At 40.5% G+C, this 25141-nt stretch overlaps 1 protein-coding gene across 1 annotated transcript in view; it reads left to right on the plus strand.

Annotated features, from left to right (window-relative positions):
• Positions 1-25141, plus strand: part of khdrbs2 (KH RNA binding domain containing, signal transduction associated 2) — a 505577-nt gene that overhangs the window by 418438 nt on the left and 61998 nt on the right. The window contains exon 8 of the mRNA XM_062982224.1: positions 17442-17500. Coding sequence (XP_062838294.1) covers positions 17442-17500 — 59 coding nt within the window. The remainder of the gene's footprint in view (positions 1-17441; positions 17501-25141) is intronic.

A 25141-nucleotide genomic window follows, 5' to 3' on the forward strand; every position in this document is an offset into this window, starting at 1 on the left:
ATGGAGCGTAAAAGTCAGATGTACTATTAATTTATTTTTTAAAAAATATGTTGTTCCATCCATATATGCAATTAAATATGGAGAGTGAAGGTCAGACGCTCTGTTAATCTCCTTTTTAAATTAGCTTCCAAGAATAAATAAGCATAAAAAGTGACCTTGTATGTACCAAAAGATAATAATAAAATAACATAGAAGACAAATATTTGCCATCAATATAAATAAGCAAAATATTTGTTTGAAGATATAAAGATACAAGTTAGACAAACAACAAAGTGCTACAGGATATTATTGTGCTTTTATGTAAGTATTGCTGATCAGGATTCAGTGTTAGCTATGCTTTCTTTCAAAATGCTGCAAACAATTAAGTGTTCAAGTAATTAAATTTAGTCTCAACCCCCTTTGTCAGTGATACTCAACTTCCTATGATACTTGGAGATCATTGAGTGCATAGTCCTCATGTGCTTTTTTAAAAATGTGCCATTGGGGTTTAATCCATTTGTTTTGGAGAATATTTAGCACTTTGACAAACCCTGGTGTTCCCCTGAACATGCTAAAACCTTTCTCTTATTTCTCAGACTAATTCTGTTTTGGCAGTTTTTGCTGTTGAATGAGCATGGAAAAGGTTACAGATGAATTTAAAATTTTCACCTGTGAAATGCTAGAGAATATGATACTTTGATCTCAGCAAAACATTTGGCAACATTTCCCATAGTAAGCTGATAAAATGTAAGCAAGTTTCTTCTGATTTAGGTGGGTCCAAGGGCCCATCCAGAAAGGCCCATATCCCAGAACCTGTCTCTGGTAAAACTGAATTAATTCAGAAAAAAACAAGGGTTGCTTGGTTTGTTCTGACATAATTAAATACCTGATACGATCCAGATCTTAAGGTAAGATCTGGATCTTAACAGGTGTGGACCCTGTGGAGATTTGACCCGAGGACCACATCACACGATTCTCAGACCCAATCTACACAGCCATCTCAGTTTTTCGGCCTCCTGGAACCTGAAAGACAGAGATAGCACCCACCCCATCCCCCAAGCCCCAAATTTCCGCCTAAAAGTAGTTAAAAGTACCTGGTCGCCATAAGTTCCCTCCTCACACCTTCCTGGCATGAGGAAATGATGCACCAGGAGATGGGGGGGGGGTTTCCTCCTCTTCCTCCTCTCCTGGCATGTCATTTCCTGGCATGAGGAGGAAACTTGAGGTGACCCGGTACTTTTTACTTTACTTTTAGGGGGAAATTTTAATCAGGATGGCATGTAGCCGCCACCACCCCTCCCGGGAAAGCCTGGGGGGGGGGGGAGTGTGGGGACTGAAATCCTCACCAAACCGAGTTTTTAAAGCCCACTTTGGAGCTGATTTTAGTCCTATCTGGAAATGCCCCAAAAGCTGACTGAGCAGCTATACCCAATGTTACTAAATAAGTGTCAGCTTTTGATGACAGCTGTAAGCTCTCTAGTGTTTATGACTTGGATAAGAATTTACTTGAATATTTACAAATCTGCAGATGGCACAAAGCTAAGAGGGGTGGACCATATAACAGATAATAAAGATTTGAAATGAGTATGCAAATGCCCACATGGCCCCCGCATCCATTTCTCCCAAAATTGATAAAGTTTTGCCCTAAAATCCCCTGGGACCATGGGGTGAAATGTTATTTTGTTTTAGCACCTCTCTGAGGCATTTTAGGTCAATGAAAGATCATTTCCTCCCAACAGAATGTATACTAGTAATCAACTTACATGTGATTTCCAGTTGGGAAAAAGTTCTGCCACTTCTATTCTGTGTCCAGTTTTGGTCACTAAATTTTAAGAAGAATAGTGACAAACTAAAACAGCCAAAATGTCCACATTTCCTCATAAATTAGAAAACTGGAAAGCGAATGAACTACATACTGAATATGGAAGTGACCAAAGATGACATGTTTGTTCATTTCAGTTGAAGACTTTTAGAGCTTAGCCCTTTAAAATCTAACTTTCACTCTGAGTATTCAACCAAAGAAATAGGGCTGAATTGGGATTGCTGCCAATTTTTCTGACAAGCGCCTTACCTTTAAAATTTAAATAACAGACAAGGATGGCTTGATATTTTCATTGTGGGGAAAAGGTATACCAAATAAAATTGGCTCAATGCAGATGGAGTTGAATTGAAATGCTTTGAATGTTTTAGAAACATTAGATACATGCCATGTATTCAATCTGTTAGTGGACACCATAGTACTCTCAAGCTGGTCTGTGACCACAATAATAACATTCATTCATCATAGTATCCTGTCTTCACTTTTGCAACCTGGTGTCCTGAAGATTTTTTAAATACAAAACTATAATTCCCAACCAGCATTGGCCATAAATGAAAGAACTTGTAGACCAAAATATCCAGGGGACAGTAGTCTGGGTCGAGCTATGATCCTTGCCTATGCTTTTGCTAATGCTCAGGCAGAGATAAGACAGGTTGGCTTCATGATGGATGACAACTTAATTTTTAGCCTGTGATATCGTATCAGTATCTGTATGAAGCCAACAGATAGATAAAGGATTATATTGTTTTGATAATACTTCCTGTTTTTCTGCTGCACTATTCCCAAAGTTTTAGTAGCTTGTGCTGTATTATGAATTGCTATATTTCATTTTGGCTTTCGTGCTTATATCTAAGTTTTCATAAATAAAGATTTCCACATACTTTATTTTGAGGCTATGGAATGAATCAAGTTAGCAGGTCTAAAAGATGACATTTTATGAGTCTTCACAGCAATCCACTTATGGAATTCATCATCTAAAACTGTTTTGAAATGCCACCTTTCGTTTATTTGATTCAATGAGCACAACTGTATTGAATATATTTGAAGTAGATATATGTATTTTTCCTCTTATCAATCATTTATGGTCTTTTTGGTTCTTGATGTTCTCCTTTCCATTTTAGATCTGAAATATTATACCTGATAGTCTCACAAAGTATGTTGAGTTCATTCTCCAGGTGTGGTACTCTTAACTCCAGTCTGTTTTTCCCCATCTTTGTTCAGGTCAACTGACTACATATTGGTGTTGTTTTGTGCCTTCATATCATTTCTGATTTATGAAAACCCTAACGTGAACCTATTATGTGATTTTTCTCAGCAATCTTTATTCAGAGAGGACTCAGCATTGTTTTCATTTGAATAGAGAGAGCATGACTTGCCCAAGGATACTCAGACCCTTTCCACACTACCCTATATCCTAGGATCTGATACCAGATTATCTGCTTATCCCAGATTATCTGGCAGTGCAGACTCATGTAATCCAATTTAAGGCAGATAATATGGGATCAGATCCTGAGATATAGGGCAGTGTAGAAGGGCCCTTGGTGGATTTCCATAGCTGAGCAGAGATTCAAGTCTTGGTCTCTAGTCAACACCCAAACCACACAGGCCAGATATGACTGCATATATTAAAATAGTTTTAATGTATTTTATTTTAATTCTAGTTTTGTGTCAGCATATCCCTTTGTTGTAATGTTCAAACATTTCAGCAGCTCTGCTGGGTTCCTGCTGACAGATTCGGAAAAAAACATCAAAACTATCTCTCTTCTATTGAGAAGGAAATGTCTAGATCAACATTGTGTCTGGTCAACCTTTCGGTGTGTAGGAGTATGTGCTGGGAGTGAGAGGCTTTAATTAAATGATAATTTAGAACTTTTCACACCCAACCCATGCCACATTCTCTATCTAACAAGTGTTCTTCCTTCCTCAACATCAGAACTCTGGTGTCAAAGTGGGAAAGGCCATAGAAAGATCCATGGGGGAGCTGAAGAATGTATCTAAAAGTAATTAATTTAGTTACTTTTGAGAAACTGGAAAGAAAGAAGCTATTTTAAGGTGTATTACCATAGCCAATTACTTTTGGGAATATTCAAATTATAATTACTTTTTAAAATAACATTACAAGATTTCTCTCTTCTTAGTCAATTGTACCTGCTTCTTCTCTTTCCCCAATATTGCTAATCAGAAACAAGTTAAAGATATTTAAAGAAGAGAGAGCAAATTAGGCAGACACTCTGGCACCTTTTATACTGCCATATAACATCAAAATTATCTGTTTTGAACTGGATTATATGGCAGTGTAGACTCATATAATCCATTCAGAGCAGATAATGTGGATTATCTGATATGAAAATCTGGATTATATGGCAGTATAGAAGGAGCCTCAGTAGACCTCATCAGCATTTTTCTCACCACCGGTACAGATGACCTTCCAATGTATTATTTATTATTTATTTATTTCAATCGATGTCACTGGGGAGGGAGTTCCTCCCGAATGTCACTGGGGAGGGAGTTCCACAGCCGGGGAGCCACCACCGAGAAGGCCCTGTCTCTCGTCCCCACCAGCCGTGCCTGTGAGGCAGGTGGGACCGAGAGCAGGGCCTCTCCAGATGATCTTAAGGTTCTCGTGGGCTCATAGGGGAAGATACGTTCGGACAGGTAAATTAGACAAGAACCGTTTAGGGCTTTGTAGGCCAAGACCAGCACTTTGAATTGGGCTCGGTAGCATATCGGCAACCAGTGGAGCTGGCTTAACAAGGGAGTAGTACGCTCCCTGTATGTCGCCCCAGTTAACAATCTGGCTGCCGCCCATTGTACTAGTTGGAGCTTCCAGGCCATCTTCAAAGGCAGCCCCACGTAGAGCACGTTGCAGTAATCCAACTGGGATGTGACCAGAGCGTGGACCACCGTGGCCAAGTCAGACTTCCCAAGGTACGGGCGCAGCTGGCGCACAAGTCTGAGTTGTGTGAAGGCTCCCCTGGCCACCGCTGAGACCTAGGGTTCCAAACTCAGTGATGAATCCAGGAGAACCCCCAGACTGCGAACCTGTGTCTTCAGGGGGAGTGCGACCCATCCAACACAGGCTGTAACCCTATACCCTGTTCAGCCTTACAACTGACCAGGAGGACCTCTGTCTTGTCTGGATTCAATTTCAATTTGTTAGCCCTCATCCAGTCCGACACAGCGGCCAGACACCGGTTCAGGACCTGAACAGCCTCCTTAGTGACAGGTGGAAAGGAGTGACAGAGCTGGACATCATCTGCGTACAGATGACACCGGACCTCGAAACTCCGGATGATCTCTCCCAGAGGCTTCATGTATATGTTGAACAACATGGGGGACAGTATTGAACCCTGCGGGGACCCCACAAGTCAATGGTTGTGGGGCCGAGCAGGTGTCCCCCAATGACACCATCTGGGATCGACCCTCCAGGAAGGACCGGAGCCACTGCAGAACAGTACCTCCAAGCCCCATCCTGGCAAGGCGCCCCAGAAGGATACCGTGATCGACGCTATCGAAGGCCGCTGAGAGGTCCAGCAGAACCAATAGGGACACACTCCCCCTGTCCAGCTCGCAGCGTAGATCATTGACTAAGGCGACCAAGGCTGTCTCGGTACCATGCCCCGGCCTGAAACCAGACTGTGCCAGATCTAGAAAATCAGTGTCAACCAAGAATGCCTGGAGTTGCGCGGCCACCACACATTCCACAATCTTGCCCAGAAAGGGAAGATTGGAAATAGGCCGATAGCTATCCAATTGAGTGGGGTCCAGTGATGGCTTCTTCAACAGCGGTTTGATCACAGCCAATTTAAGGCTCGCTGGAAATATGCCATCCCGAAGGGAGGCATTCACCACCACCTTCACCCACTCGGCCAATCCCCCTCTGGCTTCTCTCACCAGCCAGGATGGGCAGGGGTCTAGGATGCATGTGGTAGCCCTCATCTCTCCAAGCACCTTGTCCACATCCTCGAGCTCAACCAATGGAAAAGAATCCATCAAAATGGGACAAGCAGATGCTCGTGTTACATCCCCGGAGACTGCCGTTAATATGATGTCAAAGCCAGAGCGGATCAGAGCAACTTTGTCAGCAAAAAAACGAGCAAATGCTTCACAGCGGGCTGCCGAGCTGTCAGGGATCCCATCTTGTGAGATGGGATTTAACAAACCTCTGACAACTCGAAACAGCTCCGCCGGATGGTTTTTTGCAGACGCAATATTAGCTGCGAAGAAAGCATTCTTTGCAGCATCTATTGCCGCGGCATATGTCCTTAGGTAGGAACACAGCCGTGTTTGGTCTGATTCATTCCGCTTCAAATGCCACACACACTCTAGTTCCCTCTTCTTTCGCTTCATCGCTGCCAACTCCTCGGTGAACCAAGGAGATGGTTTAGCTCGGGTACTCGAGAGGGGACGTTCCGCAGTGATCATGTCTATTGCCCTGGCCACCTCCCCATTCCAGAGAGAGAGACCAGAGCATCGACAGGATCACCAACCGAGGCAGCGGGAAACTCCCCAAGAGCCATCAGGAATCCATCTGGATCCATAAGCCTCCTGGGGCGGACCATTTTAATAGGTCCTCCACCCCTGCGGAGGTTAGGTGGCGCAGTCAGCCTAAAACTGATCAGGTGATGGTCGGTCCATGGCAAAGGAGCGATGGTAAGCTCCTCCACACCGCCACCTTCCTCCCATCCCTGACAGAAAACCAAGTCTAATGCGTGTCCCGCTCTATGGGTGGGACTAGATACCAATTGGGACAGCCCCATGGTTGCCATGGTGGCCATGAAGTCCTGAGCTGCGCCAGATAGGATGGTCTCAGCATGGACATTGAAGTCCCCCAGCACAATAAGCCGTTGGGACTCCAATGTCAGGCCTGAGACCACCCTCGCTAGCTCAGGCAGGGAGACTGTAGCGCAGCGGGGTGGTCGGTAAACTAACAGAATCCCTATTCTGTCCCGGTCACCCACTCTCAGACGGACACATTCGAACAAGGTTGACTGCGGGATGGGGCATCTGGTCAGGGGGATGGAATCCTTGTAGACCACTGCGACACCGCCTCCCCATCCTCCGGATCTTGGTTGGTGCTGCACGGAGTACCCGGGAGGACAGAGTTGGGTGAGATTGACGCCACCCACCTCATCCAACCAGGTCTCCGTTATGCACGCCAGGTCTGCTCGCTCCTCCAATATAAGATCTTGGATGATTGCAGTTTTTCCGTTTGTAGACCTGGCGTTCAGCAGCACCACCTTTAGTCCGGAGGAACTGCTAACCTGGGTATCCAAATTTACCGTATCAGGAGGCCGTTTTAAATCTACGAGACATCTCGTTCTCTCCCTATTCCGAATTAATTTTGGCCTCCCTTTCCCGTATCTCCCCCTCCCCTGAATTACTTCGATGGGGGCCCCCCGGCCAGTGGACTCCCACCCTCCCCTTACAAGGCCCCACTCCCTTTCCTCTAACATCTGGCTAGTACTGGCTGTAGATGTAAACAAAACCACAAGAACCCTGTTATTAGACTGAATCCTGCTTCACCCTCCCTTGGAGGCTGCTCCTATCTCTCCCCCCCCCACCCTTTTGGGAGTTACTAAGCTAAGCGCACTAAGAGCTTTATAACTAACTCCTTCCTCAATCTATATCCAAAGTGCACAATGCTAGGGGCGGGGTGGGGTCCAGTTAAAAGGTTACTCTCAACTCCTGGGGATAGGGAACTGACAAAAAGCTTAAGAAGCAGTAAGAGTTCACAGTTCTAAGGTGCCAGTGGCTATAGCAGCCTCAAACAGTTTATGAGTAATAAAGTGCCTAAGTGCTTCAACAGAAATTCAGCTCGGTTTATGGCTATACACTGGGTTAGTACCAAGGCCTACCCTTCCCAAGCCCCATAGGTAACCCTCCCTAGCCCTCAACTAGTCGCTCCACTTTACAGAACTAAACACAATTCATACCATTAAGGTGGAATTTCATAGCAAGATGTTAAAAACAGTAGCAATAAAGCAAGATATTATAACAGTAAAATAAAGTGCTTAGGTCAAGAGTTGGTCCAAGAGGTAGCTACTACACGTCGCCAAGTGGGACGACGCTGGGGCAACCCGGAGGAAGGTTGAATGAGGTAGGCACTGCTCAGGCCCAGTCAATGTAGAAAGTAAGTGGGCTAACACACTGCAACAGGGCCCCAAGAGATGGTATTTTGTGTATGACTTGCACGTGACTACTTTTCATGGGATGAGTGTAGCACATGGTTAGACTCCCAGTTTTATACCTGTAGGACAGTTTTCTCTGCTCTGAAATATATAGCTCAGGAGTCTTTGTCCCATGATGACTTGTGTAAGAGCAAATTCTTTCTAAATCTGGATATATTTAAGGACGTATTGTAATTTTACATTGTGTAAATTATTCTGGCATAATTGAATCTGTGTACATTGTCCACAAACTTTCCACAAATGGTTATAAAGTACCCATTTGATTTATCATGGTAGCAGTCACACCACCCAGAAAACTTAAATTAAACCTGACAATAAAATTGTTGTTGTAGGAGGAAGAGAAGGTAATTGTAAGAAGCTCCATAGCAATTAAATAATATACATCTTCTATCAAATCAGCTTAACCATGTTGCCATGAAGCATGCTTTCCTGCAAGATCATGGTTTCTAAACTGTCAACCAGAGCTTCTTTATTTTAGCTTGAAATTTAAATATTCTAAACAAGAATATTTGACTGTCAAACAGTTATCATTATTATTTATATATCATTTCAAAATGTGAAAGTTAGTCAAATACATTTATCTCAATTGGGTGGTATTTATGTCTCCAAGCATTCAAATCCCTTGAGGCAACACTTCCACGAAAAGTTAATTAACAAGTTCTCGCTAGAGGATTACCTGTGGGCACTACAGCCTATTCACATTTACATACAAATCCCCCCATTATACTGTAGGTATGTAATACTTTCTTTTTTAAAAAAATTAGTGGGAGCTTATGTTTTGCTTAGATAAAGCAAGACTGTTAGCAGCTCAAATAGCTTTCTCTTTCATGATGAATATTGATTCTAAAAGTCTAGGAAGATACCATTCCAGGTTGAGGAAGCGGTGAATGCAACCAGAAGTAACAAGGGTAGGTATTTCTTGAATCCAAAGATATTATAGGTAAATATTAAGAGCAAGAGGTGCACTAAGCAACAAATTGGTCTTCACCTTCAGCTCTCTCTGCCAAAATTCATTGTTTCAGTATAGTACAAGAATTTGGCCTCTAGGTTTAAAGCTGATATTCTTGTAATAATGAAAAAGTGTTTGAAACTCCTGTGCCAAACATTTTTGCTAATCATAAAGCCATTCTTCATAAACCATTGTGCTTTGCCTTTTGGATGGCCCTTATCTGAAATGCATCTGAAAAGGTAAAGCATGGATTGAAGCTTGGTTTCAAGATCCCAGTTTTTCTCCCTAGCTTGCCTAAAGGCCATCGGTTTTTCACTAAACAAATTTATTTTAGTGAATTAGAATTGAATGTAATGTGTAATATATAGCAATATTTATAGCAGTAATAAAGTTTCCAGAAAAAAATGTGTGGCACATGGAATCACCTCCCCGCTCGTTCTTTTTCTACATCTATCCCATCTGGTCACTGCACTCAAGAGTGCTGCTTTGTTTCTCACAGATAGTTTTATGTGTCACCACTACTATTGTCACCCAATTAGTCAAAATCCCATCACATTTCATAAGTGATCAGGAGAGGAGATGGAGAATTCAAATTTTCACCTGTTCCAATAACCTACCTCTGTTGAACCTGACTTTGCTTCTGATCCTCCACTGAACTGTATTTCCAGACTGTAGAGGAATGCCAGTTCTAATGGTGCCGTATGTGCAGTCAAGGGAAGATCAAGCATTGTATCTTTCCCTTCTTGTGGCTTTGGAAGAATGAGGTGAATTAGGCAGTTGCCTGTGGCGCAGACCATGCGGGGACACTGTTGAGCCGGCGGAAGGCTCAGCCACCCATCTGCGCGGCCGCCCTCCTGCTCTCCCTCGCTGTCCGAGGACTCCTCGCCCGCCCGTCGATGGGCCTGTGCGTGTGCGCAGGCCTTCCAATCGACCACGCAGTCCATTGGAAGGCCTGCACGCACACACAGGCCCATCGGCCAAAACGCATGTATTTATCAGCAATTTGTTTGGGGGCCGCCAAAATTCAGGAGGGGAGCCTAAATTCGGGTCGCCTACTCCAGAAATATACCTCGCAACGGCTCTGGAGGCACATCAATGTACTGTCTTTCCCATCAATCCTGGATTTTACTTCAAAAATGGGTGATGTTTCATTGCTCCTCTTCATGGATTCCTTGTTTGTTTGTCATGGTTTTATTAACTTATCGACAGGTCTAAACTTCTGGGATACTCATCAGATGTGCCCAAGATCACCCAGTGGACTTTTATGGCTCAGCAGGGACTTGAAATTCTAGAGCAATGACCTTATCACAAAGGACTAAAATCAGCAACATGCGCCAATTTAGCCCAAGTCACCAACGGAGCCTGCCAGCTCCCCTCAAATTATGTTGCTGTGACTCTGTGGGTGAAAGAGACTGGAGTCAGCACATGCTACCACCACGACAACATGGGAGGTTCCTGTTTGTCATTACAATCCGTGGGGGAAGCCGCTTTTCCACGCTTCCCCCCATGTGATCACCCTCAGCTGGAGATGGGTGATGCAGGTTGTGGGCACCGGATGCCCCCCCCCCAATGATGCAAGACAGCCATGTGACAAGGTTGCAAGTTAGATAAAATGAATATAAAATCCTTGAAAACAGAAAAAACAGCCAGTGGAAGCCCATAGTCAGAGCAGAGGTACATATTATTCTTCAATTGCCAGATAAGATTCCCCCCCCCCCCCATCCCCTCTTGGATCAAGAGCTTCTGATAGCATAAAAACTAATTCATCTATAAAATGCCTGATGGAATAAAAAGGTCCCTGCATTAAAAGAAGGAAGACAGGGGCAATTGCACTGGTCAAATGTATAGTTTTTACAGTAGCGGGTTCCCTGCCAGGAGGCAAAATCATGTAGCTCTGCTTTTTCTCCCAGTGATGGGATGTCATAGTTAACTTTTGGAGTCACTCACACTTTACAGTGCAGGACTCTGCTAACCAAAAGTTAAGAGGGAAACAGAATGAAAATTCACATTTTGGAAAATAGATCACGTTGAAATGTGTTGATCTAATGTGTCTGGCAAAATGTGCTTTCCACTATATGCATATTTTTGAGAAAATTGCATTTTGCTTTGCTTTCAGAATAATGGATGTTAATTGCAGAGAGTAGTGCCTTCCTTCCTATTAACACTGCCAAGGAAACCTAGTTTTTTTGGGAGCAAGAACAATCTACTCAACAAAAGACAGGGCAGACTAAGTTTAAATGGCATAGCCAAGTTTTGTTTATATTCCATAATTATTTATTCAGGTTTTCTTGCTTATATTTACATATATTTTGCTCTAATTTCTTAGTAAAAGTTAATCTCATTTAATGCAGGTTTTGCAGAAGCATAGCAGTTCTTTGTAAAGTTTACTAAAATCTGTTCCCTTGATGCACAATCTGAATTAGATTAGATTTCTCTTTTAATAGTGCTTTAAAATAGTCAAGGAAAGCCATCTGTGCTGCCTCACATGTTTGAAATATAATTCAGTTATCATAGGTTAATAAAATGTTAGAGGACAATATTATTCTAATAAATGTAAGTAGCATGACTATGTGCGTTTAGGAAGGCTAACAGTAGCGTAAGTTAATAAACCAAGTAGAGTTGCCTCCACATTCTGGAAAGATTTTGGAAGATGATTTGTGAGTTACTAGAATGCTCTGAGGATTTTGGTATTTGCCGTTGGGCCCTCTAATCTGCTTGTGCTAAGATCAATACACTGACACAAGCTGATAGTCCATGTTCTTGGCATCCCATGCCCAGATATCTAATATTTTTGTCACACTGGCCATCCTTGCTGCCTGTCAGAAGTAGCAGTGGACTCAGTTGTTTATTCGTTCAGTCACTTCCGACTCTTTGTGACCTCATGGACCAGCCCATAAATATAAATAAACATAAATAACAGTAACGTTAAAGAGAAGTTATCTTGGTTGCCCATCAGCATTTAATGTCTGGGAAACAGACTAAGTAGGTACACAGGCCCTTGATTATGGTCTATCCTATTATGTAATCTATTCAAATTATATTGCTAAATTTCCATTATTAACATTGTGCAGACTTGTATGCTGCTCAGTATTCTTTTTCATCATTTTCTTTGGTGATAATGTATTCCGCCCTCGTTCTTGTTTTAATTATGTGATTTTAAAGTATTTGTTGTTTTTCTATACTATGTATGTTTGGCATCAAATTGTACCTGTTGTGAGCCGCCCTGAGTCCTCTAAGAAGGGCGGGATATAAATGAAGTAAATAAATAAATAATAAATTATTATTCTTCCTCCAATTGATGAAGATACATAGCCACCTTGAAAAAGAACTAGATCTAGCAAAATCTTCTCAGAAAGCCATGCATGAATAGGAGGACCTTCAGTGCTCTGCCCTACCCAGTCTAGGGGTACATCTACACTGTAGAATTAATAAGGTTTGGAACCACTTTCAGTATGTTACAATGCTATGGAATCCTGGGATTTGTAGTTTAGTGAAGTACCTGCACTCTTTGGCCGAAAAGGCTAAAGACCTTGTAAAACTACAGTTCCTGGGATTCCATAGCATTGAGCCATGGCAGTTAAACTCTTTTGTCAATTCTTTTGTAATTCTACAGTATAGATGTACCCTAGGAGAGGGTAAAATAGCATGTACTGAGTCCATGGCATTGTAACCAAAATAAATAGATCATTGTGCATAAAGACAATCTGAGATGTTCTGGTTTCCAGTTGGAAAAGGTGTTCATTTGCTCCCATGGCCTTTATAGAGCAACTAGCTGTGCCCGGCCACGCGTTGCTGTGGTGTTGTCTGGTGGTGTTGGTGAGAACTTGTTGAGGTAGTGGTGGTATTGAATGTCTGTTGTATGGTTGTCTTTATGTTTAGTATGCATTTGGTTGTTTGTGTACTGTGAAAGTGGTGAGGGTAGAGGAGGGTCTATGTCCCTGTGTAGTGTTGTATAGTATTTATACGTTGTCCATGTGTTGTGAATGCTTGGATTGTGTCCTGCTGCATAGTAGAAAGGGTTGGGCTGGATGGCCCTTAGGGGTCTCTCCAAACTCTTGGATTCTATGCTTCTATCATCATCATCATCATCTTCATCTTCATCATTATTATGTAGAGGCTGGATGGCCATCTGTCAGGAGTGCTTGGATTGTGACCTCTTGCATGGCAGAAGGAAATTGAGCTGGATGATCCTTAGGGGTCACTCCAAACCTTAGGATTGTATGATGATGTTATTATTATTAGTAGTAGTAGTAGTAGTAGTAGTAGTATTAGTATTAGTATTGAGAGGCTGGGTGGCCATCTGTTCGGAGTGCTTGGATTGCGTCCTGCATGGCAGAATTGGGTTGGACTGGATGGCCTTTAGGGGTGTCTTCTAACTGTCTGATGCTATGATTCGATGTGTATTATTATTATGCAGAGATTGGATGGCCATCTGTCAGGAGTGGTTGGATTGTGTCCTCCTGCATGATATAAGGAAGTTGAACTGGATGATCCTTAGGGGTATCTGCTAACCTTAGGATTGTATGATATTCTTATTATTATTATTATTATTATTGAGAGGCTGGCTGGCCATCTGTTGGGAGTGCTTGGATTGTATCGTCCAATGGCAGAGTTAGGTTGGACTGGATGGCGTTTAGGGGTATCTCCTAACTGTCTGATTGTATGATTCAATTTGTATTATTACTGTGCAGATCTTGGATGGCCATCTGTTAGGAGTGCTTGGTTTGTGTCGTCCTGCATGGTAGAAGGAAGTTGAACTGGATGATCCTTAGGGGTGTCTCCTAACCTTATGATTGTATGATGTTCTTCTTCTTATTATTATTATTATTATTATTATTATTATTATTATTATTACAGTAGAGTCTCACTTATCCAACATAAACGGGCCGGCAGAATGTTGGATAAGTGAATATGTTGGATAATAAGGAGAGATTAAGAAAAAGCCTATTAAACATCAAAATGGGTTATGATTTTACAAATTAAGCATCAAAACATCATGTTATACAACAAATTTGACAGAAAAAGTAGTTCATTACATATTAATGCTATGTAGTAATTACTGTATTTACGAATTTAGCACCAAAATATCATGAAATATTGAAAACATTAACTACAAAAATGTGTTGGATAATCCAGAACATTGGAGAAGTGAGTGTTGGATAAGTGAGACTCTACTGTATTATTATTGAGAGGCTGGGTGGCCATCTGTTGGGCATGCTTGGATTGTGTCCTGCATGGCAGAATTGGGTTGGACTGGAATACCACAGTAATTATTTCCTATTGCAGTAGAATCTCACTTATTCAACATTCGCTTATACAGTGTTCTGGATTATCCAACGCAGTCTGCCTGTGACGGCGCGAGTGGCGCCATCTATATGTTGAACTATAAGTTTCAAGATCTGAATTGTTGTATCATGCCTGATTTTGCCCTTACCCTGTAAATGTAGTTGGATTGGTTATTTATATCTGTCAATCAATGTTGTTTGTACCTGTTATATTGCTCACTCAGCAAAACTGTTTGGCTCCACCTCTTCCCTGAGTAGGACAGTGTTTCCTCTTTTCATTCCACCAGCAAGCTCTCTATCGGATGGATGTGAGAGAGAGACTTGGCACTAAAAGCCCTTCAAAAGTTACCTCTCAGCACCAATTCTGAGGTTCTTACCCTTGGGACTCACACTTCATGTTCAGGGCCAACCTGAATAACGTTGAGGAGTCTCAAGCGCCTTCACATCAGTCCTTTGGCAACAGAGGAAGACTCTTGTCTTCAGATATAGGTCATTGGACTGAGGCTGAGTTTGCTCCGGCATTCACAGCCAGAGAAAGAGGGATCTGGACAAGCTTCATGGACTTAAACAATCAAAGACTGTAATGTATATTTTCTTTTACCCCCTTTGTGAACAATAAACCCAGTTTTTGAGTTATCTACAGTGTTTTGGTCCTTGGGAGTTCCAGTTTCCCTAAAGGAGGGCAAGAAGCAATCCCCTGGGGAAAGATGTCACGTCCATGCCTCTTTCACTAAGAGTACAGCCCCAGGCGCGACGGCACACTGCCTTTTAATAGTCAATGTTTTTGTAGACAATGTTTTAAATTCATTGTGATATTTTGGTGCTAAATTTGTAAATACAGTAATTACAACATAGCATTACTGAGCATTGAACTACTTTTTCTGTCAAATTTGTTGTATAACATGATGTTTGGTGCTTAATTTGTATAATCATTACCTAATTTGATGTTTAATCGGCTTTTCCTAAATTCCTTCTTATTATCCAACTTATCCAATGTTCTGCCAGCCTGTTTATGTTGGATAAGTGAAACTCTACTGTATATTTATAATCTTATATTATCTGCTTAGAACTGGATTATATGAGGTCCCTTCTACACAGCTGTATAAAATGCACACTGAAGTGAATTATCTGGCAGCGTGGACTCAAGATAATCCAGTTCAAAGCAGATAATATAAGATTATAAATGGGTAATATAGCTGTGTGGAAGGGCCTTGAGTCTACACTGCCATATAATCCAGTTAAAATCAGATAATCTGTATTTTATAGGCAGTGGGGAAGAGGCCTGAGGCCTAACTGTGCCTGTCCCCTGGGCTGAGTAGGTTGCTAGGAAATCAAGTGGGCAGAGTTCTAACTGGCAGCAATTGGATAAAAAACAATTATTCCTTTCCCTCTAATTAGGATTTTATTTTTATTTTATTTTTGTTGTATGAACGTAGAGGCATGGATGAGGGGTTGTGCTGCCAAGTTTAGTGTTTCTGGGATGTGTAGTTTTGTTGTTTTGTCCTAGGCCGAATTTTTTTATATCCTTTTATATATATAGATTTGAGTAAATTGTTACGTCTTGCCAACTTCTCTTATTCAGATCGAAATAGAAAGCATGGGAGGGGGTAATAAGCCTTCCAAAACAAAGCAGATAGATGTCAAAGCCCAGAACACAATGCTATTGTGATTGCCGTAACACAGCAAATTATAGTTCCCAAGAAGGAAAGATTGAACTTTCAGATTCAGTTTAAAGGTGGGGCATTTGTTTTACAACTTAGGAAAATGAAATTAAATTTAATGAGATAAATATTAAAAGTTGCTCATCTTGCCTTTGTTTGCATATGTGGATTTTTTTTGGAAGAGGTATTGAAATTAATAATGGCTAACTAAAAGAGTGGCAAAGGAAATTATTTTTACAGACTTTGCTTTGCAGAAAACAACAAGGCATCCAACTGTGAAAACTGTATTCAGCTGCTATTTTGTTCCCTATTTGTTGCCTTTGATGATGGTGATCGCATTTTCAGGTCTAGCTTATGAGAGGTTTTCATTTTATTTGCAGACACATCTACAACTCATGCTACACATTCTTATCTCTTTATACAGATCTAGTCTGTTTACTTGGGCAAATTGTTCAGATATTATTATTAAATCACAGGGAGAAAGAGACAATTACTCTCATCCAGTTTTAAGATCTAAAGTGTCTGTCCCCAGTTATGACTCATATCTTGAAAGGAAGCATGGCAGAAACATTGCAGGTCAAGGGAGAATTCATTCCAAACAATCAAGAGTCCTAATAAGTTTTAAAATTGTAACTAATGTGATCAAATTGTTTCAGGTCCAAATTGGAATAATTCATTCAAATTAGGAATTGGGAAAAATGGAAAATGTGTTGTAGAAAATTATAGAATCATAGAATCATAGAGTTGGAAGAGACCTCATGGGCCATCCAGTCCAACCCCCTGCCAAGAAGCAGGAAAATCTCATTCAAAGCACCCTTGACAGATGGCCATCCAGCCTCTGCTTAAAAGCCTCCAAAGAAGGAGCCTCCACCACAGTCTGGGGCAGAGAGTTCCACTGCCGAACAGCCCTCACTGTGAGGAAGTTCTTCCTGATGTTCAGGCGGAATCTCCTTTCCTGTAGTTTGAAGCCATTGTTCCATGTCCTGGTCTGCAGGACGCGGAAAAGCTCATCAGAAAAAAACTAAAACATTCTGTTATTTTCATGCTATTTTCTGTACAGATAATGCTGTCATTCCTTCACAAAAATTGTGCAATTTTGTTTTACATATTATTCCAAAATGAATAATTTTCAAAAATGATGCAATTTTGATAGCTTTCTCATTGTGAAGAAAAAAATGACAAAATTATCCTTTGACTTTTAAAATGTAATATATGAAATATATATCTCTAGATTAAGTTAACAGGGAACAAAACTCATTGGGTGTTTTAAGAACAATCTATAGTGGGAGTATTCCTCTCATGGTTTGACAGTCCACTGCTAGCTAAAATTGTTTTTATTAAAGGGAAAATAAGAGGATCAATGCAGTTTAGAATATACGTATTTTATTTTTCATTCCAGGTTTTCCTTTTAAAGATTTAGTCAAATGACTTGCTACTGCATCTTTTGGAGTTGTTGGAAGAAAATAACAAGCTTTGATTTTCATGTGTTGTTTTGATTTAGGAATTTTAAGCTTTCTTTTTGCAATAACTTTTCTTGCTGTCTGAATTCTATTGCAGTCTGCCTGAATATTATGACTATGGCCACGGAGCAAGTGAAGATGCTTATGACAGCTACGGTAAGACATGTTCTATTTTTGGTAAAAGTGTGAAGTTAGCACACCAATCACTCAGTGACATCCCTGAATTACTTGTACATTCTTCCTCCTCTGTTTTTGTAGTGACCAAGATTAAGCTGATTTATGTCATTCTGAAGTTAAATGTGACTTGCTGCTGAGGCCAGAAAACTTAACAAATTCATTTTAATCAGAATTTCTTAAAGGTATCAATCCTTGGTTGTATGTGAGCTGGAAAGGTAATGGTGAAAATACTGATTAGTACCAAAATCCATTTCATGGTGACAGGTTTCAGTCTTACAGATGTGATAACACAGATTCAAGATTTAAGAATAAGTGAAAATTGAAACACATAGCATAATATACCCAAATGGCTTTATTTCTTTTGGAAAGCAGATATTTACTCAATTAAAATGCATTTTAAAAAATTAAATGAATGGCTTTATTTTTTTCCCATGAGCACATGACAATGAACTGATTGTGTTGTGAGGTGATATATATATTCTCCCCAGCCCTTGCAAATTGGTTAATGGCATTTTCACCACTGTAAACTGGAGGAGTCAACTGACTATGGGAGGGAGAGGACAGCCAGGAAAGAATTGTTGGTGTTGTTCTTGTTGTATGAGCAACCTCAAAAGTACGGCCATTTTTAATAGAGGGACAAGGCTATGATGCCATCTCCTTTAAAAACTAACACCTGGAGTAGGTTCACTGGCTATAGGACCACAGGCATCGACTGCCATTTCCCCAACTCAGCTGAGTTTTATGTAGCTGTATACAGGCCCCAATTTTTATGGGCTCCATCTAACATTCATTAAAAACAACAACTCAAGACTCTACTCTTCCCTGAAAGCAGAAACTCTTTTCAACTTATGGTAACTATTATGTGGTATAAATACTGCCTTGATTATACTTTCCAGAGCATTATTCACATGTCCAGGGAGCACAGCCATGCCTCTGGTGCATCATGTATCTTACTTTCTCTGTGTTGCCATTGCCACAGAGTTCTGTGCGAGCTCCTGGCTGTCGCAGAAGTTTCTGCTGACATCAAAACATGGCACCCACACAATCAGCATGAAGGATCCTCCTCATTCTTCCTGGTTATATAGGCATCTCATTCTGACATTGACAGAGGTACCCACACAATCAGAAAGAGGGAAGTGATGCCACCTGGTTGTTTAAATGCCACTGCCACCAAGAAGAACAGGAGAACTGGCTGTTATGGACACCCTTTTCTGATATCAGCAGAAGTTCTTGTGATGCTCACATGAAGCTCCATGGCCAGATAGGAGAGGCAGCAACATGGGCATAATCCATCCCCTCTCCCTACACTAATGAGAGTAAAGAAAAGGTGACAGTTCTGGTGTTCCGTGTCTGGATGCAGACTCACTATCTAGGCTGCCTCAAAGCCATGGGATATTCTGGAATTCCCAGCCAATGGCTATCCCCAAACTTTGCCAATGTGTAGCAAAGTCAGTTTAAAAAAAACTCCTAGGATACTCATCAGAAGTAACTTTGAATCATGGATAGGCATCCTTTCATTCTAGGAGAGTCTGTGGTTTTGGGCTCGTATAGACAAGCCCTGAGGCTGATTTCCAAATACATGTTTACTATATTGATGTTTTGAATTCAGATAATTTTTTAGCCTTTAGCTATGAATGTTTCCTTAAATCACCATGAGGTGAAACTTCAGCTTTATTTTAATGAAGCTACTCCCACAGGCCACAATAGGAGCAGTTCTTCTCTATGCCTGCCCCAAATATCAATTCACGAAATGTAATTTCTCATGTCTCAGAAGATTTGGGCTCCAAGATCTTACAAAATGATTACCTATCCTTCTGCATTGTAACAAGCCATCAGTCAGGGGCAGTAAATTGCTTTCTTCCTCTACCCCAACAAACTTTCTGACTTCTGATATGAACTTTTACTCCAATTTAAAACATGTTAGAAATAGTTCAGATAATACAGGGGCATAAAGTGCCAATTCAAATAAACACAATTTGTAGGAATAATTTAAGTATACGCAAGCTGAGCGTTTCAAAAATAATTATATTTATTTTCTTGTTAAGCATATATCAGTCCAAGACAACAATTGAGTTCCTTCATCGTAGATTTAAAATAATTATTTCCTGAAAAAACAATGCTAGTAAATGATGTTTTGGGTGGGAAATGACATTTTCCCATGGTTAGTTTTCATTACATGTGTAAAGACATCGGATTGATAGAGGTGAGGTACAGCTAAATGGATGGACACATGCCAATCTCATACATTCTTTAACCTTTTCTTGTGGGCTTATTAAGCCTGGTAGACTTTGTAAACTGCTAGGCATGAACGCAATTACAAAATTGGAGTATGAATTATTATGAAGATTCTCAACATCGGGAGTTAATGATGGCAGGTGAAAGTTATGATATTTCCCTATCTTGGTCCTAGGCAGCTATGGTATTTGAGAGAATTTTTATCTTGGCTTTAATATCATAGTATGCCTAACTAAGGACCTCATCACATTGATATCCAAAAAGTGGGCAATACCAGGGGGGATTCACTAGGCAGCATGGCGAATCCAGAGGGGAACAGGGGAAACCATAGCACCCCCCATCACCCACATTGGCGCTTCCCACACCCCACTGGGGAAAGTGTTGCTGCCAGAATTACCTCTGCACTAACCCTATTCTTGTCAATGAGAACACCGGAAGCCACTCGTGTTATCTGAGCAACATCCTGGGATGCTTTCAGGATGCAGGGAGGATGGAAAGCTGCCGGAAGTAGCCTGCATCATATGACGGGCTCCATCTGACTCCATCATCCCAGGATCCTGAAAGCATCCTACAGCACTGAAAAACATCAGTGTGGTGAGGTCCACAGTCTTCTTCATTCTCTTAGCTTTCAAGTGTTAAATACATCTTTTGTCCATTATAGCAAAGGAGTTCATAATGAAGAAGACAACTAGAATTATGTATTTGTGATACATAAGTATATATACTGAGAAATATACTATGTGCCATCATACATATAGTTAGTATTAAATTAATAATGATGTTGCGAATATATGTATCTGATCTTTTCTGTGTTTGTTGTATTTCAATGGAGCCAAGACAGAAAACCCATCTAATCTAAGTCTCACTTTTGCACAATTTTTTGGAATCCCTGGTACACTTATTTGGAAGTAAGTACCAATGAACTCCAGGGTTAACATGCTTAGCTCCACATGTCTGTTCCACTTCTGCCCTGGAGAGTTGGGTCCCATCTACATTTGATATATAATGCTATTATATGGTCAGCTTAGACTCATATAATGCAGTTCAATGCAATTAAACTGCATTATAAGAGACTACACTGACTGTATAATGCAGTTTCAAACTACATTATATGACAGTTGAGATGGGGCCTTGGGTTCCCCCACAGAGATTATTTGAAGGAGTTCTATAAAGGAAAGAGAGGAAAATAAAACCCCATTACCCAAGTGGAAATCTTTTTGTATGACACTAAATAGAGCAGTAAAAAGATTTACTTCTAAGAAAATGTGCTTAAGACAAGGTTTTACTGACATAATATATATTTCTTTCACCTCATTTGCACTAGAAAGATGGAAGGAATGTTTAAAAGGACAGTTGACCTATTCTTTCCTTACTGCATGCAATATACTGTATGATCAAAGACCAGACAAGCTCCACTTTCCTGCTCATGGACATGCAATTTGGCCATTTAATCAATCTGTACTATAATTGTCATCACATACAAAGTTCTTCAATGTTAATTGCATCTTCTATCTATCTATCTATCTATCTATCTATCTATCTATCTATCTATCTATCTATCCCTACAGTCTTTTATTTAATATTTAATTATGTGAGCAAAAGGTATTTCAATCTGAATTAATAAAATAAAAATGAAAGCGGGTTCCTGACTTACATGGTTAGATTTTTATGATCAGGGTATATTTTTCTACCAAATTCTATAGGGAGGAAATGCCAAGTCATTCCTGAACTGTGCTAGTAGCTCAGCTCGTTTAATAAGCACAATGAATAATTGGGTGCAGTTCTTAGTGATATGGCTAAAGTTTTCATTTGATCTTGGGTTTTACATAACACCCCATGGAATATTTGTCCTCTTTTTCACTCCTGTCCTCTCTCCTATTCTTTCTTCAGCTTTTCTTAGTCTTCTTAAGAAATGAATCCTCTCCTTTGGAGTCTGAGAGAGCAGCCTCCCTATAGGCCAATTAAAACTCCTTTCTCCATAGACAGACCTAAAGGGTGGTTTAGTAAATCCTTTGGTGCCTCCCCTTTGACAAATGGTTGCAGTGCATGAGTGTAGATACTTTCTACAGAGAAGAACCTGTTCCTATATACAACTTGATAATTATCTCTTATCAGATAAGGATTTATTCTTGTATGTTCTCCGAAAATTTGAAAGAATTCAGGACCTTGATTACATACTCAATTTTAAGATCACTTGTGACACCTATAACAGTTTTTAGGGCTTTGTGATCATTATCAAATTTACAGTTAATTACATCTAATTGGATTAAAGATCACACCATGTTTCTTGGTGTTTATGAGTTATCTCCATTTTCTGATTCAGCTCTTTTGCTTTTTAGGAACTTGGTGATTTCATGTTAATGTCACAGTATTGAAGAACTGTGAGGTTTGTCAATAACTTTTGTATAATGTGTTGTCGAAGGCTTTCATGGCCAGAATTACAGGGTTGTGTGTTTATCGAGCTGTATAGCCATGTTCCAGAAGTATTCTCTCCTGACGTTTCGCCCACATCTATGAGGATGCCTGCCATAGATGTGGGCGAAACGTCAGGAGAGAATATTTCTAGAACATGGCCATACAGCCCAGAAAACACACAACAACCCTATTGTATAATGTTTAAAATACAGAAAAATAAAAGGACATGGCAGAAGGTTTGGTGTGAGAGTGGGCACCCTATGGCTCTCCAAATATTGTTAAACACAGTTCCCTTCACTCTACTTCATTAAATGGAGCTAATGGGATCCCACCTGGAGTCATAAATTGCCTACTACTGCTCATCTAGGCAACTTGTTGGTGGGATCTACATTGCCATATAATGCAATTTCAGAGTACAGATTAACTGCATTGAACTAAATTAGATGAGTCTACACTGCCATCTAATCCAGTTCAATACAGTCAATCTGCATTCTGAAACTGCATTATGTGGCAGTGTAGATCCAGCCACAACCCCATTTGTAAAGACAGTTACTAATCATGTCAGGATGGAGACTGCCGGATAATGTCCAAAGACACTTGAAGCATTGGATCTTATACTGTGTGTCCTGCTTTTTGGGTAAGTCTCATAGAAACCATACATTTTTTGTTGGCTACTACAATCCATCAAAATTTGCTAACCCTTGTTGAGTGTGAACTTGACAAATCAAACTATGCTTCTACTATATTTGTATCCCCATTAATTATCTTAAAGAATTAAAGCCAACTAAATTAAAGATATCAGCATCAAATGATTCAACACTAGAAAATGTATGTCTTTCATACTTAACACATTACTGTGGCATCTGAATATCTTCTTTATTTCCATGCCACAGACAATGCATCAATAAAGTCATACTCCTAGCAACTACAGGAAATTTACAAAAGCTTAGTAAATGTAATGACAAACCACCAATGTGAATGTTAAGTAATACAGCTGAAATAATAATAAGCAACTGTCAATTGATCACAAACCAAGGAGCTGGCAGCTAGTGATAATAGCAATTAACTTCCTATTCCCAATTTAATGGTGGGTTATAGTATTGATCCAGTGAAAACACAACAAATTGGAAGTATCCACATTAATACAGTAAAAGGTTCCTGCTTGTGCATTTAATATTTGTGGCTTTGGAACTAACTCCCATATTTCTTAATTAATTTGTCACTATCTTTACTCATGTCTTTATTTCTTTCTTGGACCTTTCCTGTATTCCTTCCAGTTTTCAGTAACACCTAGTCTCTTGCAATGTGTTGTTTCCTCCTCCCATCCACTTTCACAATTCAAATGTACTTTGGGCTGTGATCCAGTCAGGCACCAATTTATAACTCTCATGGCTCAATTGTAGCCTTTTCTGACAAAGGGTGCTGGGGTGGCTTGCACCAAACTACAAATCCCAGAATTCCATAGCATTGAGACAATGCATTTTAAGTGGTGCTAAACTGCATTAATTCAACAGTGTAGATGCACCCAGACTCCTGTGCTTAGAAGAAATTTTAATCCTATTAAGATTAGAAGGAATAAACTATCATGCCTTCTTCACACCGGCTTCAGGAGTGCAGATAGTCGACTGGGTTAACAAAAACTGATGAACGCAGGTATTTTGAACAGTCTCATTCAAGTGTCCATGGAAGCAAAACATTCTAGTTGAGAAGGAAAAGTAGGAACTCTGCTGTAATGGTGATTTATTTATGGCTCTCCAGATATTGGTAAAACCTCAATCTCTATCATCCATAATGAGGGATTGAACAGAGATGCATCTGTAATAAATGACAAACAAAAGAAAATGCCAGAAAATCCAGTCCAAATATCATTACCAGAATATTTTGTATGGACAGAACAGAAAGGACAGTGGTGCTGTAGAGGTAAAAGCATATGGCTCATAAAACTAGATGGAATGCATGGACCAGGTAGAGTTACTGTACAGAGTTATTATTGTTTAGTTGTGGACCAGCTGGCATGGATACCATTTTAGTACAATTGTAAAGTTACACTGTTTCGTGATCAGTAGAGGGAGAGAAGGACTGGGGCATGAGTTGCTTGATCAAGAAGGGACATTTTTAAAAAAACGCTGAAATTTCCTGGGAAGAAAAAGCACCATGACACAGAAAGTTACTGTGAAAGAAAATCAAATATGGAAACAGGAAGCAGGAAGAAATTGTTCACATATCATTACATTCAGTATGAATGGAGGGGCTCCTTTACCTTCTTTAAAAGGAAATGCTAGTGTTATCCTGCAACATGGCTGTTAAAGGAATTCCAGGCTTTACATATAAACAGCCTGTCAATATGAACAACCTGTCAATACAATCAATAACATCTATGGGCCAAAGGTTGCTTATACTGGAAAATGCTATATTCAAAATGATTTAGTACCTTATCACACAGTCCCCGCCCCAAATGCAATTTTGCCAGCAAGCATGGAGAAACGGCAGTCACTCAGGGTGACTCCGAGGGAGGCGTCGCCAACCGGAGCAAAAGTGTATAGAGCCAACACAATATGGGAGCCTTCCATGCCGGCTGGGGATAGAGCCTCCCCCAGAAGTTGAAGGACATTGTATGATGGGCTGTGTGCTCATCTGTCCCTCAACTGGTTGACATGCATCCTAGGATGCATGAATTGGTAACTGTGATTAGGTCCTTATTTGCTTTTTTTTAGGCTCATGTCAGTTTGTTTGACTTGAAGGTTATCACTCCTGCTTTTTGCTATCTTGTTTGTGACTGTCATGGAAATGGTTCTGCTGGCCATGGAAGGGGGTTCAAACAGGTAAAGGTGGATTTCAAAGGGAATTTGGTTATTGTGAGAATTTGGTAGAGAAGAGTTGTTCTTATATCTAGTTAAGTCACTAACAGAATGTCAGATTATGTTTATTTCATCTTTGCACATAGGAATGAAGATTTTCAAGTCTTCACAT

This window comes from Anolis carolinensis, chromosome 1 (assembly GCF_035594765.1).
Source record: "Anolis carolinensis isolate JA03-04 chromosome 1, rAnoCar3.1.pri, whole genome shotgun sequence".
Classification (NCBI taxonomy): Eukaryota; Metazoa; Chordata; class Lepidosauria; order Squamata; family Dactyloidae; genus Anolis; species Anolis carolinensis.